The 21,367-nt window shown below is 33.1% G+C and overlaps 2 protein-coding genes across 4 annotated transcripts in view; one reads left to right on the plus strand and one right to left on the minus strand.

The window, feature by feature from the left end:
* The window catches only part of LOC129790073 (luciferin sulfotransferase-like), a 767,385-nt gene that overhangs the window by 662,117 nt on the left and 83,901 nt on the right, over positions 1–21,367 (minus strand). The window lies entirely within an intron of this gene.
* On the plus strand, positions 7,293–20,863 carry LOC129788879 (fasciclin-1). Of its 3 annotated transcripts, XM_055825291.1 has the most exons (14): positions 7,293–7,709; positions 12,783–12,915; positions 13,025–13,206; positions 13,270–13,500; positions 13,942–14,116; positions 14,179–14,339; positions 14,765–14,773; positions 17,261–17,412; positions 17,497–17,587; positions 17,688–17,911; positions 18,312–18,474; positions 18,536–18,680; positions 18,757–18,813; positions 18,943–20,863. In XM_055825291.1, exons 1-14 carry the CDS (start codon positions 7,605–7,607, stop codon positions 19,164–19,166), a joined length of 2,052 nt encoding a protein of 683 aa, XP_055681266.1. In that variant the 5' UTR covers positions 7,293–7,604; the 3' UTR covers positions 19,167–20,863. The 3 variants fall into 3 exon arrangements, with proteins under 3 accessions (XP_055681266.1, XP_055681274.1, XP_055681283.1); XM_055825299.1 differs by lacking the exon at positions 14,765–14,773; XM_055825308.1 differs by lacking the exons at positions 14,765–14,773; positions 18,757–18,813.

Consider the following 21,367-nt stretch of genomic DNA (forward strand, 5'->3'; position numbering starts at 1 on the left):
ATAATCTCTTAATTTGTAAAATATAAAGAAACAAAATAAACTTTGTGCAATGGAACCTTAACCTGCAGGCCGCCAAGACCTTGGAGCTTCCTTAGAGCGCCAAGGTGGGGTCGTTGAACGACCCCAAGAAGGAAGTCGATTTTCTCATAAACCATACAACCGGGAACTGTCGGGTCACTACCTTTAGACTCCTTATATAGTCCTCTTGCCCCTTGCATCACAAATTCGCCACCCGGAAACACGCAGAAGAAGATATTAGGGAAAAACATTTTTCACTCATTTTTCACACTTTCTTCGTGAGAAATTTGCCACGAAGTTGACCGCAACTGCTATTTTTTTTCACTACTTCCCCACATTCCCCTCACTTCCCGCACCGTGATAAATGGCAATATTTCTCGAATATTCTTTATTGTTTTGCACATTTATATGCTTCTAATTATGTTTTATGTTGTTTATGTTACTTATTCGCGATAATTCTGACACTGAGAAGGTAAAGTGAGAAAGTAAACACACCCCTTCTACCCCCTTCAACCATATGATTTATGATGTGACTAACTTCATTCTAAGAAATTTTCCGCAGCATGGCCGTTACACCAATTTTTGAATTCCCTTCTTCTACATTTTCCTTAATAACTTTTCTTGTGGTGGACGGATTGAGCTGAATTTTTTACACAACCTCCTCAGATAACCAAAGAACTTATTTCCAAAAGATGGGAACGCTAACTTTTATATTTATTAAGTTATAGCACGAAATATAGGGCTGGGGTCGTTCAACGACCCCGCTTGGCGGCCTAGAGGTTAAATACGATCTAATAATAATTTCATAATTATTAGGAAAATTAAAGACTTTTCAGTAAAAGTTTTCCATCAGTTTACGTGTACCGCCTCAACTTCACTACTCTCATCCATGCGCAAGGATCGCAGAACATGCTCTCTGGTTAGGAAAAAAATGTATATTATGTAGTTCCTTCCGATACTGGAAATGGAATTGAGGGGAAAGCAATTTTCTTCCCAATTCTCGCGCGATGTGAATCCCCAAAAAAATGAGACTTGGCGGGAAAGAGACACGGTCGCTAGAGCAGAACAAATTGTGAATATTCCAATGATTGCCGTAGCTCACATACATTTTGGCGTATTTTATTGATATTGTGCCCGAAATGATTTGGCGCTTCACGCGATTGAAACGGAAATGGCGAGAAATGGAAGAGAATTTACGGGTGTTTTATAACTCAATCCTTTTCTCAGGATTCTCTCACTTGCGAAGTGTGCTAAGCAAGTGGGAGGCAATAAGATTCCAATTGATGATTAAACATTACGACTACAAAATACGATTTAAATTCACCTTGTTTTATGTATTTAAGGATTTCTGGGAAAAGGATCTTGGAAAAAATGTGACAAAGAAATTACCTAATCATAAAATTCTTTAGAGATTCTTCTTCACGTAAAACTTTATAGTAGAATTTGCAAATTCCTACCTCAAGCTTAGAAATTTTTAATCAATAACCTTTTTAGTTTTATTGATTTTTTAAGAACAATAATGTGTTTAAAAAAAACTTTATATATGTATGTATATAACAAACCGATCTAATCAAATTTCAGCAATAAAATATACACGCTTCATTTTACAAAATAAATATAGCTCAAAAAAGAGGGAAACTATATTCGCCTATTTCCCCAAACAAACAGCAACGATCAGATACAACCCTTTTGTTTATTCGTGATTTGATAAAAAAATTTTGCGAAATTGCATGCAAAATGTTGAATAAATAGAGGAGTGCGTGCGCCAAATGGTCTGTTATTGAGGGTTTTTAGAGACAATAAACGGCAAACTATTTGAAAATTTTACGATATCATTAAATAGTATCGTTTTATATGAAAATTCACCTTATGCCGTAATACATAACAAGTTTTTTAATATAAAGCTTTTTTTTCTTGAAAAAGTTATACATTGTCTCTGGGAAAAAAAATCAACCCCCATCCACCAATACCGCAATAAACACGCATGTAAAATTTTTGCGTATAACAAGATATCAAGAGGGTGAACCACACATATCACGGTATTATAACTATGGCAGAAATACCATGAATTATTTTCAAGGGGCGTCTGTATTCGGCGACTTGATGGCGCCAAAAATAGCCCTCTCGGTGTACTCGCACTGTGCTATGTCTTGTATATGGAGGGGGATGAAAAGTATTGGCGGGGTGTCGTTGAACACGAAACGTCGATCATACAAGTGTATATAATTCATTGGACGAATTGTGATTAATTGAGGGGACAATCACAGCCAAATCAGCAAGATGTTCTGCAATCTGGTCTTGTTGAATACATACACGCCACAGAAAAATACCCTAAAGCACAACCCCATTTTCACTTCGTTTTATCACTTTTCCAAAAAAGCGTGATAATTAATCACAGGGCGCGCTTAGGGGAAATATCAGACAGCGAATAAGGTGCTTTTTGGGGAATCCTCCACAAATATTGTATTACTCGGCGAGCCAATAAATATTAAAAAGTATATTTTGCTCACCCAGCGCGATTTGAATCACAAAAGCAAAATTGCCCCCTTGGGGCTTTTGCGAAGTTCAACAAAATTTTCCGACAATTTTAAAGAGTAATTTTTAATTTAATTCCATCCAAAAGGGGTGCTTGCTCCGGAATAGCGACTGTGCGTCGCCACTAGAATTAGAGGCAGTCAACGTTTTATATAAAAACATACCTACAATCGCATGTAGACACCCGACGCCATTAAGGGAGGACAACACAGAGAGGATACTACATATGTATGTAGGTATACAAAAAGTACGCCAGAGAGTAATTGTCCTGCTCTCTAGGAATCCTTCCAAAATTACCCTCCCAATATAAATCATCCGATGAATAATAGAATTTATGAACTTTATTAGGTTATTGAATCTCGTACCACCCATAATGACTAAAGCAAATAAAATTAAATTGATTATGATATACGAGAGGCGTGTAGTTGGAAAAAATTCTATGTTTTTGTGGGGAGATCCATGATATGTTTTTATCATAATCAAAAAGCTTGAGTAACTTAAAAGCTCACAAGAGTTGAATGTTCTCAAAATTCTCTGTGCAACACACTTAACCAGTTATTCATGTAGAAAAGCAATTTTAATAAATTATGAGCATAACTCAACAGGGAAACATTTTTCTTGGAAATTCCAATCAAATACCACTAAATTATGGAAATTCTTGCTTCAATATATATTGAAATTTGAAACGTCGGCGAGGAGTTAAGCTACAGCATAAATAAATCGGTACACCACACAAAGTATTTTTGGTCAATTTCTAAACATAAAATTGCCATTAGAATTTTGGCTGATATTTTCTGGCTGCTTTTCCAGGAAGGATATTAAAAAGTACATAATTAAAAGGAATTAAACCAAAGAGTTTTAAAAGACATTTTATAACGATTTTTAACATACAATAAAATGTAAATCAAGACTATGTAGAACATATTTCACGTTCCTTTAGGAAAAACTTGTACAAATTCATATGATCCTATTGATTTTTTAAACACACATATAACAAGATTAAATGAAAGTTTCATTATGCCGTAATTCGGACCATAACTTCTCGGGGCTTTTACCATGCTTGAACATTTCATTAAAACCCACAGTGGAATACGCAAGTTGTACGTACCACTCGAAAGAACTTTTTGCCAATTTTAACTATTTCACGAATAAATTCAACTCTAAAATTACCATATCGGAATTTAATTTCTCCAACCAATATAATTTTATTTCTTTCGTACATTTCGTACAAATTCCAACACAACCAAGCAGCGTGCTGAAAATTCAGCGAGGAAATTCACCGCATTTGTAACATTGGGGGTTTGTCATTAAAGTTCCATTTGGAAGTCATTTCATTTTATTCTCTAATTACACTACATTTTGGTGTTGGCAGTTCTTGGTTTGAGTACAATCATGAAAGTTTTTTGTGCTTCGTCCCTTTGGCGTATGATTTCACGTAGAAGTGAGTGAAGAGGGCGACAAATATGAGGACGTAGACGACTTCGGTGACGATGTACCACTTGGGGTAGAAGGTGCAGTTCATTTTCATTGAGACACAGTGTACGTAAATGCCAAAGAGGAATTGCGCCTGAAAAGGTGAAAGGTTCCCGGAGCGAGAGAGATTTTATTGCAATTCGTAAACAACAGCATGGTTGCGCTACTTACTAATTGCAGGATAGTTAAATACTTCTTCCACCAGAGATACTTTGCCACTGCAGGTCCTAGAAGCGTCAGCCCGTAGTACAGGTACATAATGACGTGAACGCCAGAATTTATGATGATTGTGAGAAAGCCTGAGAAGTATTTTATAGAAAAAAAAATGTTTCATCATTTTTTACTCTCAGTAGGGTAGCTATGCCAGGGGTGGTCTTACTATTCCCAGTTGGAAACCATTTAACACGAATCCAAATGAAGAAGACTATACTGCTGTGATGATAGATATGCAGAAAGCTCAAGTTTTGCTGCTTCTTTCTCAGCACGAAGAATATCGTGTCAAAGAATTCGATATATTTTGCAATATAGAACAACCATGAGATATTGGCCAACTGAAAAAAAAAGTCCAATTTTATGCCATTTATCTTGCATCTTGGGAAACCACAACCAGGACACAGATTAAATTACCCGCATCTCCAGAGGATCCCTATTGTTCTTGGACTGTTCATTGCAGAATAGTCCATAATTCAGAGTTGTTACGCAAATTATGGTCTCTATAAATATGTAGGCATTGATAAGGGCCACAAGGAGGTTATAGAGTAGAATGGGTCCTTTCAAATTGTACGGTGACCGACTGAAAAGATGCCCCAAATGGTTAAATCACAGCTGGAGCATTAGTTGTTCTGTGATGAATAGATTATACTTCTTCATGTATTCAATGCCTCGCTGAACGCCCCAATTGTATATAGCAACAGCCGCCAACACTGTGTAAATTGAATCCACAAAAGCCCATCCTTTGGTCCTGTCATCTGGATAATTTAAAGGACTTTTTTAGGCAAAAAAAAAAAAACAAACACATTTCAGATAGTATTTATGCACCTGCCAGCTTGTCCACAGAACTATAATTATCGTAAATTTTCACCAGATAATCCATTTTGAAAAAAGTCTGTCCACTCAACACTTTCAGCACTTGAAACAACGCAGATACTGGAAGCCAACAAATAGTCTGTCGTCTATATATACTAGGGGGCTGAGGTATGACCTAAAGAAAGTTATCGTTGTATTTTCACTTCCATTTCGCCCTGTTTCTTCCTACTTCCAACATGTAATTGACCAACTTATGCTAATCCCCGAATTCTTATAAAGCAAAAAAAAGAAGTAAAAGCAGAAGCTCTATATTAACCCATGGGTGGCGTTAAATAATAGAACATTAAATATGCATTTCTTTAGTCATTTAAATTTTGCCCCAAAACAAGCTGAGAATTCTGTATTGACAAATTAGATGCGAAGCATAAAAAATAGAATATTCTTGCGAAAGGTAAAGCATTCTCTTTGTGCTTTTAAAAAAAAACTTGCGAAACTTCTATGAGTCCCTGCTATTGAACCCTAAATAGCACTACAATGGGTCAATCGATTGGTTGGGTTCAAGAGAAAACAATCCCCAGAGACATTAATAACTCTCAACCTGTTGATAAGGTTGCTAAATAGAATTATAAAGAAAACTTTCTTATACATCTGATGTTTCTATAAAGACTAACTTCTTCCAATGCATGGCCGAAAGGGATGACATAAACCCGAGATAAATCCCAAATTATCGGACTATAAATTTTGAAGGGATCAATTTCAATAAATCTCCTCGGGCAGATTATGTCCATTGATTTAATAACTCTACTCACTCTACTACATAGCCTGTCCATACACACAACTTGTATGTAATATTGATTTAACCCCTGACGGCAAAATGGCTAAAATAGGCTATTTTATATCCTATTAATAGCATGAGGTGGAAACCATATTATTCAGCGACGTGTGTGCTAGAAAATCCCTATTTGATTAAATCCTATTTTTAGACAACTTTCCTTCGCACCTTCATCTTAGCATATGATCCTTTTAGAGTCCAAGACATTGGAATTTTTTTCTACCCCTCTTTCAGTTGAATAAACTATAACGAACTGAAGACGGACTTTCATAAAAAACTGTTGAATATTATTAATGATTAATTATTCATTAGTTTTATTGGATTAATTCTTTGCGAAAATACATATAAAATGAGTTATCGGAATATGCTATTGGATTAAATTTAAATTTATTTAACATTTCTTATAAAATTTGTAGTCTGAGGTGGTGGGTGACTAACCTAGCCACACTTATTGTGACCAATTACACTTAAAATATTCGCAAGTAAGGACAAACTGTTGGTTTTTTGCTTAATAATGTACAAAGAAGCTTTTTTTAGTTTGATTCATTGAGCTTAAAAGAAACTCATGAATAATATTTCCAAGAAATATTTGGCTCATTAAATATTTATCATAATAGTATGTGATCAAATAAAAATAGCATTATTCACTAACTAAAAGCTTAACAATCAGGATTAAATTAAATAAACTTTTGGTTCCTTCTTACATATTTTCCGGCGCCATTGAATCAATTGCAGGGTTGGACAAAATATATCGAATAGAACGTTATACATAACGAACGTTTGATATGCACATACATAACATTTCCAGTACTCTCACTGGAAGTCTTTCTACCCCTCCCTTTTGGCCTCTCTCATTTTCAAGGAAAGTTCTCAAAAAAATTATAAGGGTTTCTCAACACGCGGGAAGACTGAGCTTTTGAAAGCTTTTCTTTAAATATTCTACTACCAAAGATAACTATAATTTTTTTTAGAATATAAATTAACAAAAGATTTATGTCTAATTTTTTATTATTTAAAAATTTCAAGTTTTCCACAAATTTAAGAATTTTTCACATTCATTCATCTTCAGTGTCAAGACATTTCTCTTCTCTTGCTCTCAAAAGCTTTCATCAATTCTTAAGCTTTGTACATAACTTTATTTTTGAATATGATTCACAGTATGTACTATTATATAAATAAGATAAAATCAGGCAGAATCAAGCCGAAAAAAAGCGGAATGAGTGCCTGGATTGTGAATGTTGAAATTCGAATTATATATAATGACTTTTCCAGCACATTTACCGCGCCCTGGAAGTTTTCCAGCCACTCTCATGTCTCTCACGCTCTCTTTTGCCTCGTGGTGACGTTAGGGCAAGCCTCTCTGCCTGCGTATTGCCGGTCCAACGTTCCATGATTCCCCTAACTTGCCACAGTAGTTTGAATACCTTGCGTGAAGTATGTGGCGTGAATGGTGGAAATGAGTTTTATTGTAATTATTCTACATTAAAGAATACAAGTTGTATGAGGAGAAAATTGTACTTTAAACAGAGCATAAGTAGTGCATTGTCTCTGCAACGTGATTTTCTCACATGTCTCGCGGTTTGCTCTTGAATAGAAAGGCAGAGTGAAATATTAGTGATATATAGAAACAATCATTACAGGGTAAAAACTGTTATATAATTATTTGGGATTGTGCTTTCAACATAGTGAAAACTGAAGAAAACGCACAGTTAGGGACGAAATGAAAGCTCCCGTGGGAATTGTGCTTATATTCCTCTCAACATTCACTTTGGGGAAAAATGCAACGCTCGAGGAACGAATTAGGGATGATTCGGATTTGTCACAGGTAAAAGCTCGCTCTCCTCAGTGCTTTCTGTGTGTGCTCAAGGAGAAAGGAAAAGGCAAAAATGTTCCACATTAATCGATAACATACATAGAAATGATGATGAAAAAAAGCCCAGAAGGACATTTCTTTTAGCTAAATAATATTTTCTGAGAATTTATTTTCTTCGTGCTTGAATGGTGAAAATCTGTGTCATCCCAGATATAAGGGTGCAAAACTTTTCCCAGGGACAAAGACTTACACCGAGAATGCACTTTTTTTTTTGAGAATGCATCAAAAATCAATAGAGGGGGAACCCTGTGAATAAAGTAAATGCAATTTCTGCAGAATCTAGTGCAAACTCCTGGCTTTTCAAACATTTTTGCAATTTTGGAACAATGTATCCTTGTAAAAATACTTTTACCTCCATTCTGGGTCAGCTGATGTTTTTTCGATAAAACGAAAAGCATGATTCAGCTACATTACTCAATCTTACATGCAAAATTGAGGAATTGCTCTAATTAAAAGGCATTTCGATGCAACATTGCCTCAAAAAATTCTTTCTCTCAATAGTATTTTAATTAAATCCTTTTTATACCTGTTTGTATGAAAAAAAATAGTCCAATATTGTACATAGAATGTTGCAGTTGCATAACACCATCTGCAATGCAGCCATTTCTATGCTCGTATTCCTTTCTAGATTTTACTCAATTTTGTAAAATGACCTCGTGATGTGATTAAAGGAAGGGGAAATCGTCATCTGACAAGCCTCCAAAAAAGATTGTTGTCCTGATAAATTTTTCGCACGAAACGCAAAGGATTAAATTTCCAATGTCATGCAAGAAGGGTCCGCGAATCGACCCCATTTGAAATAAACGTACATTTTATGATTTTAAATGCTCATAAAAATATAATGTGTTTTAAAATAGAACCAAGAAAAATTTCTTCTACTAGAAGGTTAAATGAAAATTAACACCGTAAGGGTGAACTAAAATAGAAGTGTGACAAAATTAATTTTGCTATGAAAAGTTTATTAAACATGTGTAGCATGGGGTAATTGATAATGCATTAAGGAACAACCATCACTCATCGAACTGCCTCAAAGCGAGAATTGAGTTGCTTTCCTTTATTAACTGAATTTCTTTAAGATTTATGATCGTTTTTGATTATCGTTTTTAAGATCTTTATAAATTTAAAAGAAATCAAAGAAAAAAATTATTGGGATGTTAAGTGGAGAGAAAATACAACAATCTTGAGTAATAAATTTAAAATTAGTTTATTATGTTTACCCATATACCTATAATATTCCATTGTACAAATATTGGCAAAATTGTCCCCATGTAGTGCAATATATTTGAGTGCTCCAACTCACTTTCTTTTTCCCCATTTTCACAAGGAATACACCAATCCAAACAATTCTCCATCACATATTGATTTTCTGTCCCAGGGTGAAGCCTCATAAATTCGATACTTTTTTAAGCAGACAGACGCTTTTCCTGTTTCCCCCACTCACGAAAATAAGTTCATATTATAGTAAAATCAATAGATATTAGTTCGCTTGATTCACCTAATAATAAAATCAATCGGATCTGAGTGAATTGCAAAAGCTTCCTTTCATTTATCTTCGATAATAATTCCATAGGTATTCTCCTATACCACGATTCGCCAAAGGTTCAAAGAACTTCTGCTCGAAGAAAAAAAATACTTTGTTTCTGTGGAACTTGAGTCATTTTCGTAATTAGGTCTTCGAGTGTCTTCATAATATTCTTTGAGAGAAAGAAGAGGTAACGAGAAGAAATAACATTTCTTACGTTCCTCCGATGCGTATAGATTTCTCACAAGAAGTGCTTATTTTATGCACAGTTTTGAGTTGTGCTGCGCGGACTCTCGAGAATAATGATTCGATCGTTCTGTTGAAAATTTTAAGAAGGGAATATTATGCATTTATCTCTCCTGGACTCTCATTCTTAATTTCACAAGATACCACGAAACTGATGAATCAGATGGAGGAGAATCTTATGGGCTGTATTTTTTTCTCATTCATTTTTTTTTATTCAAGAGAGAAGGGCGAGAGACTTTGTAAGGAAATTAACGAGAATGATCATTTTATTGACTCTCGTAGCTTTCTTATTGTATATTTGCTCTGGCTGGAACAAGTCATCCCGGCTCATCGGATGTTATATAAATATGCAGCCTTTATAGTTGATTTTCCAAACATTATATACAAAAAAAAAAGAAAAATAAGAAGCAAGAGAAAATTGAGTTAAATTAAAACACAACACCACTAATTGTGAAATTCATTGGCTTAATTAATAAGAAAAAAAAGTTGTAAATGCCTCCGACTATATGTCTAAATGTTGTGTGTCCATTGAGAGGAGTAGTTTTATGGAACAGAAGCCGGATGGTCGGACTGACATTGCGAATTTGCTCATGAAATGGTAAAAGAAGTGATGAAAGAATGGGAAGAAAAGGGCATCAAAATTCATTCTTGTTTTGCTGGTCAGGCGTAAAAATGGGACCCACTGATAGTTTCACAAAATGACAATATAAATTTCCAATTAATTTGCCTCACTGAATTTCATGCCCTATACACGTTGCTGTGTAAACAGTGGAGTCAGGGCGGAGAGCGAAAGTTTAACGCTTCGCAGAATGCTCGATATAGTGTTGTGATTAAATGGGATTTTTATAACTCTGTGGTTGGCAGAATAATTCAAACGTTGCGACGTAATAAAAATCATGGATCAATATTAAATTGAGTTTGTCCCAACAATTGATTTCTAAAGGATTGAATATTTAAAATTCAATCGATTTTAATAATATTGATTTATACCTCCACTAAGGATCATGATCGATCTTATATAGCATATTGTTCGTTGCTGAACCACGTGACGGTTGCGTTACAAATACAAACACTCTTCTTCACACCCCATAATCTGATACTTGAGCCATATATCAAACAGGAAGGTATCAAAAGGGAGGGCTTATAAAAAAAAAATGTCGCATAACAAGGAGGAATCATATAGAATTACCCTCTTATGGTTCCTGTATTCAAGCTTAGGGTTTGTACAGCGACTACGGTAAAATAACTCATGACAAATGTATACTTTTATAAATTAATGAGATACCATTGTGATGATTGAATTAGGGTGAAAAATTGTGCTGTACTCTTGCGCATATTCTTTCAAAAAAAAATCACAAACATCTCTATCAACGATCATTATTTACGTTCAATTAAACCAACATTGTGTAAGAATATGAAATTATCATCAACTTTTTTTCACGGCTGAAGAGGTCAAAGAGCTGGATGACCATTGAATTGTTCTTTTTTGCAAATAAGAATTAAAAGAAAAAAAAACATGTCGAGAGTTTGATGTTTAACACAGGAGGAAATCCATTCTTTATGACTATGCGGGTAAATTCAATTCAATATATTGTACCATCCTGTAACAGCTTGCATGTATGTTCTGGGATAAAAAAGAATATATATCAGCATATCTTTCTTTCACTATCAGTTTGAGAAATTCTAGATGCTTCTGTTGCCTATAAATCAGGATTATCATAATGTATTCATATGAAAAATTTCAGAGGGTGAATAATAAAATGATATTTGCCATACACCACGCTCCAGTTTCATAAAACATCATCGTTAGTCTAAAAAAAAGTAAGAGTTTTTTTTTTCTAATCAAAAACTCATTTTAGTTTTCCACACAAAAAAATCCATTTACCGGAAAAGCTGTGAGTTCAATGTACCAGAGTGAAAATTTTTGCAGGAATATTCACAGAATAATTTCACAGGAAAGGTCCAATGAGAAAGTTTCTTTTCAATGCAAATTTTCAATTGGACCCATTTTCAAAAACTAATTTCACATTTGCGCAATATTTCCCTAACGACGGATGATTGTTTAGTTGGAGTACAAACGATGAAAAGAATCAAACCGTGTCATCATTACCATTAATTCAACAGTTTTGAGTGCGGAAACACATTCATTGAGAAAAAAATTGCCAGAACTGCCGTGAACTATTTTACTTCTTAGAGAGATTTTAGTTCTAAAACAATGCTTTTCCTTTTAAATAATCCTCATTAGGATTGCCTGAGTAATTTTATAGGCTTCACAGAATAAAATTCAAGCCAAATATTCAATTCAATTGTGAGGATTTAAAATATATTGCAGCAGTGAAAGGAAAATTAAATTAATTAATTTTTAATTTTGCAGTTCTATCATGCAACGGATATTTTAAGTTATTTGAAAAATAAAACATAAACAAACAAATAAATAAAACCTGATAATTTAATATTCCAAAAAAGGCAATTCTTTTAATTTTATAGCCATGTTTTAGATAGAGGGGACTACCGGGTCTCTCTAGACGAAATATGGATCGTGCCAAATGCAGGCACTTCCACTTCCGAAAAACTTTTAATTTATGCTCCAGTGGACATGTGAAAATGTTGAAAATATTTAAATAGAGAGCGGAGAATGCAGTCACTTGCATTAAATGTTGCGGTCGAGTGATTAAATACACACGCTGGACTTAATGACGGGAGGGTTCCTCCGGGGTAAATGAATCGAAAACCTGGAAATTGACCAAGAATGACTTTCAAGATGTTCTCACGAACATGTGTAAACACTAAGTAGTACATTTTGTGTCGCCCCTTGCTTAATACACCTAATGGATCAGATAGAAAAACAGTATGTGGATTAATTCATTAGAGGAGAACCGCCACGGCGGTGCTTGTTTTCTTACAAATCCGTGTAATTTTTCATTATTCCTCACATCCTTTTCTAAACTTTCGATTGAATTTGATTCAACCATAACGAGAAGCATAATTTGTGTTTAAATTTTGTTTTAAAAATAAGTAAAGAGAAATTTTTTTTAACTTACTCCTAAACTATGTGTAATAGTTTTTTTTCACAAATATGCTCAGAAAACATAAAGAGAATGTTCCCTAACATTAATTTACGGGATTCCTCATTAAATAAATTCTCAGAGCGTAAAACATTTTTGTCTTGCATAAAATTTCTGATAGTGTCTTTAGAAATTCAAATTATTCTTCTTAAAAAAAAATGCTGACTAAAAATTTTACTTTCTTTCCTGTAGTTTTATTCTCTGCTGGAGAGGAATCAAGTAGCAATGGCATCGCTGAAGTACCGCTCTTTAACACTTTTCGCCCCCACAAATGAAGCTTTTCAGCGATTCACTGGCAACACAACGCACGTCCTCTATCACATTTGTAAGTGCAATGTCACGCTGTGAGATCAAAAGTAGATTACGCCACATGAAGTCACCCCAAATTGATCATTCCCACTTCTTTTCGTTTTATTCTTTTTTTACCAACACAGCAACGGTGGCCACAACACTGGAACAACTGGGTACAACAATATCGTCGGATTTGGAAGGGAACCCACCTTTGTACATAACAAGGAGAGGGAAAGCGTCACAGGAGCAGATTTTTATAAACAATGCCCTCGTCCTGCGTTCTAGGTCCAATGTACAATTACAAAATTCAGATGGGAGAAAGCAAGTAAGGAGCATCCTCTAAATTCATTTTTGATGTCATTCAGTAACGATGTGAAATGAAATGCAGGTACTCCATGTAATTGATGATGTTCTGCAACCCCTCACGGTACTCCCATCTTCATCCATTGAGCTATTCAGCCCGGATGCCTTTCAATTTTTGACTTATTCCGAAAGTTTAGACGTAAATTCCCACCGTATGCGCTCATATCGTGAAAAGGTGATTATGAATAAGAAGGAAAATGTATTCCAAGCCGTTGGGAGTCACACCTTTTTCATTCCCGTTGATGAAGGATTTAAGGTAAGACATCACATCATATTTATTAATGCATTATAACGCAGGTAGACGACGCCCTGATAAATCTCTGAAAGGATATTACATTTTTTTTAAATTCTAAATTCTGCAACATTCATTACTCATGAGGAGACAAACCCACACATACATTATGTAGCTGTGTACATGGAGGTTTCATTTAACGTACCAAATACTCTTGGTATTTATAATTATCTTCTGGGAAATTAATACATTCAACATTTTTTAAAGAAATCTTTAATTTTTAACTTAAAAAAAAAAGACTTAACAAATACGGTTAAACTGAAAATTTATGACTACGTTAAATGAAGCTACACTATAATTTAGCAGTGTATATAGCAAATCCCTCTTTGCAATTCATTTGAGAGGCGTACACAGCAATATATAATCAATCAATATGTCAAAGTCTAATATTTTCTTTTACGGTAGCCACCACCAAGAGCAGACTTGTTCGACAAAAAGGTCATCGACGGGCACGTTATTCCCAATCTTGTGCTCTTTACGGCTGCCGCTCCCTATGGGGACCCTCTGCGCACGCTGGCCTTCGAGGACAATTTAAAAGTGCAAATCACGTTTTCGCAGTCTGATAGCAAACCCCCCAAAAGTAATTCACTGCAATTGCTATTGATTTTCTCAAATTTATTGATGAGCTTCTTTCGTGCACAGTTTACGTGACATCGAACACCATGATTGGGGATGGGAAGCACACACCTGGGAATGTCCTGGCGGAAGTTGTGAAGGCGAATATTCCGGTGAAGAATGGTGTTGTTCACCTCATCAGTAAACCATTGATGATTGTTGACAATACAGTTAAAGAATTTCTAGAGGTTAGTATACTGCTTGCCATGCAAGGCAACATTTCCCAATTTTCAGCTCATACATATTTTATTTCATTTTCATTTTCATTTTCCTCTATTTTATGCAAGAATATTTATTTGAAGGATTTTTCATTTTATTTTCTTTTTATTTCTCTTGCTGACTATGTATATATTTTTTTATAATTTTAAGTTTTATTTTTTCCCCTTTTCTAAAATTAAATAGATTAACAAAAAAAATCTAAAATTTGTGGTAATTTTATACTTTCTAACCCAAACTAAATTTAATTATTTTGTAGTTATCTCATTACAATGAATCATGTCTCTTTCATTAGTATCCATACCTAATGAATAAAATTAATTTTTTTTAAAGAATCTAATATCAAATTAATTGTTATTTCTCAAATCCTGAAAAACTGGATGTTTGGCATATTCAGTCTTTCGAGGTAAAATATTTAATTTACTAAAAAGAATAAACTCATTTTCATTCATAAAATTGCCACCAATCAAATACAAACTCATTCTCAATATAATCTCTCATTAATTATTATGGCTTTATTATCGAAATGAAAAATTTATATTGCAGTAAGAGATGAGGCTTTTCTCAGTTTATGATTAATTTAAAATTATAGTTTTCCATTCTTTTTTCTCTAAATTTAAATTTATAAATCGTCCCTCATTCGCTGAAATCATTTAGAATAATAAAAATTCAGAGATCAGAAGTTTTGATGATGAAACGATCTGTAATTTGTCCAAAATGCTTCGCATGTCTTAAATGATTAATGATGGGACACAAACTCCAATTTCTATTCGTTAAGATTGTAAATGTAAGTATGACCAATGAAAATTGTAGAGTTTTTCTTTCCATTTTCTTTATCTCAATTAGTCAATTTTTAATATTTTAATATTCATCTTTGATTTGACGACAAAAAATTGCATTTTTGTATGTATAAAATCAGCTGCAAGAACATTAAATGAGGCATTTTGTTCCTTAACTAAAAAAGATTATAAATCTTTCGTAATCCCATCAAAGTATTCATTTAAGAACACCCGAGAATGTCTTTTTATCGATAAATCACATGAATAAACTAAAGAAGCTTACAGAATCACATTCACAAAATAAAGCATTTTGAAGAAGTAAGGCGATATGCTAATTTATCTATATTCTTTTGTATTGATTTATTTGTTTTCTAATCTCGATAGCAACTTTCCACGTACAGGGTTGAGCGATTGAAATGCATAAAAGGTTAATAAAAAATCCAATAAGAGTGTTTATCCGTTTCTTATAGGAAAATCACCTTAAACATAAACATAAAAAAACATAAATATAAAGCATATCAATTGTTCAATTCTATATATTTCTTCTCTGATTCTTTTAATACAACATAAGAAAAAGATATTGTATAAAATTACTTTGCAATGAATTTCATAAGAATGAGATGACTTCCTTGCACATCGACATTATTTTCTTTAATTTTCTTTTTCATTATATCCTTGGGCGTTGCTTTCAATTTAGTGTAAATTTAATTTAATAAAGAATTAAAGTGCATGAGTACAGAAAAGGTACTATAATTGCAGGGAGGATACCATCGTCATGGAATTTGCAGAATGACTTTCATTTTCTTCTAGTCATGAGAATGCAATACAATTTTCACACCTTGTAGGAAATTTATTGCGGGACTTTTTCAAATCACCTCCCTCCTACAGCTTTAGGGCACACCACACACTATATATTTTCCCCTTCTTTCACACAATTTCCCTGAATTTCCGAGACGAATGCAAATTACAGGGTTACTTCCCAATTTTGCCACAATGTCTGGGTTGTTTTTTTTTGTTAGAGTTTGTGTTAAAAAACAGACGCTATCTCACGTCTAAATCAGATCGATATGGACACCAGACATTATTCGTGTCAATGAACCATCAGCAAAAAAAGGAAGAACCCTAAATATAAAAAAAGAAAGCCCACCATTAGGGACATTAAACAGCACATTCGTTGTGAGGCGAAAGGGAAAGGCTATTACTGCCAATTAATTTTTAATCTAATCATTCTTTTATGTTCTAGGTATTATTAGGAACAATAGAGAAATAATATAAATACTTGATGTCCCCGTGTAACATTTTCTAAATGTGACGAATTCATGCGTGTAACTTTTCTAAAAAGCAAAAAGAAATTGTATTTGATAAATAGTAATACCTCAAACGATTCAGTTGAAGTCTTACAAAAGGCATCATGAATGGAAATATGTAAATATTCTTGCATAATTACATACATATTTTCATCCAATAAGATTTTGTAAAAATAGAAACGAATTTACACACTAAAGTATTTTTTCGTTAAAGTTCCTAAAATTGACATTGAATAATTCAATTAACGGATTAATGGAAAAACAATTTACTGTGTGAAGTAAATGATTAAATTTTATTACTTTTAACCTGAATAAGTACAAGAAATGGAGATTCTCGAGAAATTTTGACCCTGAAATTATCTAGAAAATTCAATTTTTAATCAAAACTCTTGAAAGAAGTTGGGAAAATCTTCTGTAAAAATCGTAAAAATAGATGCTTTTATTGCACTTAAAGTCTCCAGAAAAAGATTCTTCAACATATCGAATAACAGGCATATCCGGGTTAAAACACAGACTGTCCCTGTAATATCAAACAAAATGAATGATTAGATGCCTAATTAAGACCGATTATGTATACATTTTCTTATTACATTATTTAATCAACAATTTTTCATAAAAAAAACTCACTCAGAAAAATTCTAAATAACGAAACAAGACTTAATTTAATCAAAAATAATTTTATATGATTTACATTATAAAATAAAACTTGAAGAAGTCTCGTTAATCATGCAGATTTAGACAAATTGAGGAGCATTAGGAAAATGAGGGGGAAATTTAACTTCTTTTTTCCTTCTCCTTTGAATTCAGGACAAGGATGATGGGCCCCTTAATAAATTCTACGAGGTCATTATGAAAGTGGGCAGTGACTTTATGCAGAGTATCAACGGGATGAAAAATGTAACACTCTTTGCACCGAGCAATGAAGCCTGGGCAACATCTAATTTGGACAACTTAATAAAGTAAGTAGAATAGGTACATTATTCCCTGTGAGAAAAATCCCATTAATTTCGGAGACGTAATTCATATTTCTTATACAAAAAAAGGGACAAGGATAGAATGCGTGATATCCTGAACCTGCACATTGTGAAGGACAGGCTGACAATTGATAAGATTAAGAAGAATAATGTTAATGCGGTGAGTCTTACGAGTAATAGGGCGTAGGTGAAATGAAATCAATGTAAGACTGTAATTAATTTGTGTTACCTTCCATATTTGGGCGGAATGCTGATGATAGATTTCCCAAGTTCCCACGAATGCTGATAAGAAGTTCCTGTACTTCAACGTAATCACTGACCAGGATAACAATGAAACTATAACAGTTGAGGGTGGAGGAGTAAATGCCACCCTGATTCAGGCCGACATTGCCGCAACAAATGGATATGTACACATCATTGACCGAGTTCTTGGCATACCCTACACCACTGTGTATGAGAAACTAAAGTCGGATCCCATGTTAAAGTAAGATTTTTTCTTCCATAATAATCTTTAAATATTCCACAGAGATTTGACCCTGTAGTGACTTTGCATGACGTTAATGCCAAAGCAAAGTTTGTCAAAAGCTCGGGAGAAAATGGAAAACTAAATACTTCCATAAAAATCCCTCTATATCCACTCTCTGATACAAACTAAAAACTATAAAGTCCAAAACTACCACATAAAATCCCCTAGAAAGAAAACTTTATTCATTAACTTGAGAACAATCTTTGTAAATAAAGTTTCTATATGATATTCATGATCAAATACAAAATACAAAGTTGAGGGAAATTGAGAAAATTTGCTTGTAAAGTTTCTCATCTATGTAGTGCTGCGGAGTGATGAGAAATATGGAAATTAATCCGAGCTTTGTGCCTATTTTTAGTAAAACATACCATTTGGGCATGCTTCCTCGCTTCAATGAACAACTTGATAATGTGCGGAGAAAGTACACATTTTTCGTGCCACGAGACAAAGCCTGGCGCAATTTGGAGAGAACCTGGCCCTCAACCTACAAGAAACTCTTTATGCCAGCTTTTTCATACCATGTAAGAAATTTATTTGAAGAAATTCCTGTAAATTAGAGACAAATAATGATTCCTTTAATAGGCATCTTCCATCCTTGAGCATCACTTGATCCTTGCCGATAGATCCTACACTATGGCTGATCTGAAGGCCTTGGCCAATGATTCTGTTGTTGTCTTATCAGCCATGAGGGGTATTCTCAAACTTAAGATCCGTGAAGAAGATCGACGTGAGTAAAAATTAAAATTTTTCTTTGCATCCTTTGACATGAAAATCTATCATTTTCCTAATTTTCCAACTAACAGAAGAAGATAATCATATGTATAATCCGCATCATCAAGAACAGCAAGTTTATAATTCTGGTGAGTGCCCTATTGTATGCAGTACAGCACTCATTTATGAACTAATAAATTAGAACAAAAAGGCACATTAAAAAATTAAGTCAAAATCCTAACATAAAACTTCCTAACAATGAGTTACTTTTTTTCTAGGATATGCAATCCAATTTAACAATCGATGGATTAATGTTTTCCGTCCGGATGTGGAATGTACAAATGGGGTCATCCATGTAATTGATTTTCCACTAATGGAGGAAAGTGATATGAAGATCAACGTGGCCTCAGTCTCATCAACAGCCACTCTTATTAAAAGTTCTTTAATACAAATAATTGTATTGCTAGGCATTTTTAAAATTCTCTGTACGAAATACAATTGATTTCAGCATTATTTCTACTAAAGATTTACTTCTTGTAGAGTTTTTCCCCCCTGAAGAATATGTTGAGAAATCAACTTTAATCAGATTGAAAAGAAAAAAAATTTGTCCCAGTTTATTTTTGTGTGCAGAAAAATGCATTAATGATGGAAACTGCCAGTAAATTGGATTTAAATGAAGAGAATCATGATAAAATAAAGTTATTCAAAATATAAAATCACCATCATTTCCTTGAAAAAAAAAAATAAAGGGAAAAAGAAAATAACATAAATAATTTAAACATCGCAACATGCGCATGTATTTTATGTGTGAAAGTTTTTCTTTAAAAATCAATTTTCTTTTATACCAAATATATTATATAATTTAGTACAAGTTTAAGTGAATATTTTTTAAATTTAAATTAACTAGGTATCCCAATAGAAAGTGTGAAAAAAATTATTCCCGTTGCAACATAAAACCGTATAATGTACCTATATTTTTCTAAATCATAATAAAACCCTGAAAAAAAAACAGAGATGTTTATTATCACAAAAAAAAGAATATCCCGCGAAAAATATTATATTTATGAGAAAAAACATTAAAAGAAAAGAAAAATAAGAAAATGTAAAGCTTAACTATTATTTTTATAACTTTGCATAACTGATTTTAACAAGTTGTAATGCGATATCACTTATAAGTAAGGTAAAAAAAATTGTAGCTATATATTCATTGAAGAAAAAAAAACGAAATAAATTATTCTAAAATAGTTAAAGTCATAAATAGAAAAATTATCTATCACTTATTGCCTTTCAAATTAAATGAGGAATGATGAAAAAAAATGAAGAAAAAATTGTGAAACATGTAGAAATTTATTTGAACAATAATGTGTAATAAAATGTTAGGATAAATCAAGTAATTAAATATAATATTAAATTAAATTCCATGCAATTTTCTCGATTAGTTTAGATTAATATGTGGAAAGTGCATCATTTTGTAAAAGGAAGGAAGCAAACATGCGTGTGAAATATGATAATAACTATAAAATCAGTTTGTAATAAAATTTTCATTTGACACGAATTTTGAATATTAAGATTATATTTTTAGTCCAGTTTTAGTACACTCCTAAATTTTATTATTTTATAAATCATTTTGTATTTATTAAATTATAGTTTGTACATTTTTTTTAAATGTATTTTTCAAAGTGTCTCACACAGGCAAGTGTATGATAATGAAGAAATATTCCTAGAAACCAAAAAAATAAAATAATTTGCTGAAAATAGAAGAAATCTTGAATGTTAAACAATCAAAATTAAAGAAAATAAAAAAAAAACATTAGAAATATGAAATGAAATATTTTTGAAGGCAAAAAAGGAAAATATAGGAAATGCTTATTATCAACAGAAAAGTAAATATAAAAAAAAACACAGAATGATAATTTGCAATTTTTTTTTATATTATAATTTTAATTCATAATATTTTCCATTATCAGCTTTCAAATGAAGAAAAGAAAATATAATAAATGAAAATATTTTTCTTATGATAAACACAAGGAAATTTAATGCATTATACGCTAATATGAACCACGTTCAATGATTAACATTAATAAAAAATAATAAATAGCCATCGATTTATAATTAAATGTAATATTTTGAATGCTAGAATTGTAAAATGGATCATTGATGAAAAAAAGAGATGAATAAATTATTTTCTTGCCTCAAAAATTATACTCTTTTACTGCATTCTAACTCCACAGATTTGTTCGCCATCTTGAAAAAAAAACAATTTTAGTCATCGCGAACGTCGCTGGTTCTCTCATCTACATTATTTTCTTCTATATAATAAAGAAAGGTCTCTCTATAATTTCGTTCCTGTTCAGCTATGCATTTCTACACCGTTTGGTCCGATCGCGATGAAATTTGGTACAGAGACTCCTGATCCAAGGCGGTTTTCACCAACGACATTCATTTTCCCCCCAGAGCCCCCCTTCGTAGCGCCCCCATACAAAATTCATGCTTTTTTACTCCTTTTTGAAATTGGCGCCCTTTTTGGTACATTTTGTTGAAGAGAAAGTGAGATGAATGCATTTCACCGCTATCCGTCTCCCTCACACTTTCAGTTTTTTACAGTTTTCTCGCGTTTTCCGCCGAATTTTCCGGCCGGAAGTAAGTTTTTGCAATCAGGAAGCGACGCCGCGTCGAATGGCATGGTTTGAAAAGTTCGCGAAA

Source organism: Lutzomyia longipalpis, chromosome 1 (assembly GCF_024334085.1).
Source record: "Lutzomyia longipalpis isolate SR_M1_2022 chromosome 1, ASM2433408v1".
Classification (NCBI taxonomy): domain Eukaryota; kingdom Metazoa; phylum Arthropoda; class Insecta; order Diptera; family Psychodidae; genus Lutzomyia; species Lutzomyia longipalpis.

Coding starts and splice junctions, on each gene's coding strand:
- LOC129788879 (XM_055825291.1), top strand. CDS start 7,605: ATGAAAGCTCCCGTGGGAATTGTGCTTATATTCCTCTCAACATTCACT. Junction 17,413..17,496: donor AATTTGGACAACTTAATAAA/GTAAGTAGAATA, acceptor ATACAAAAAAAG/GGACAAGGATAGAATGCGTG. Junction 17,912..18,311: donor AAGTCGGATCCCATGTTAAA/GTAAGATTTTTT, acceptor GCCTATTTTTAG/TAAAACATACCATTTGGGCA.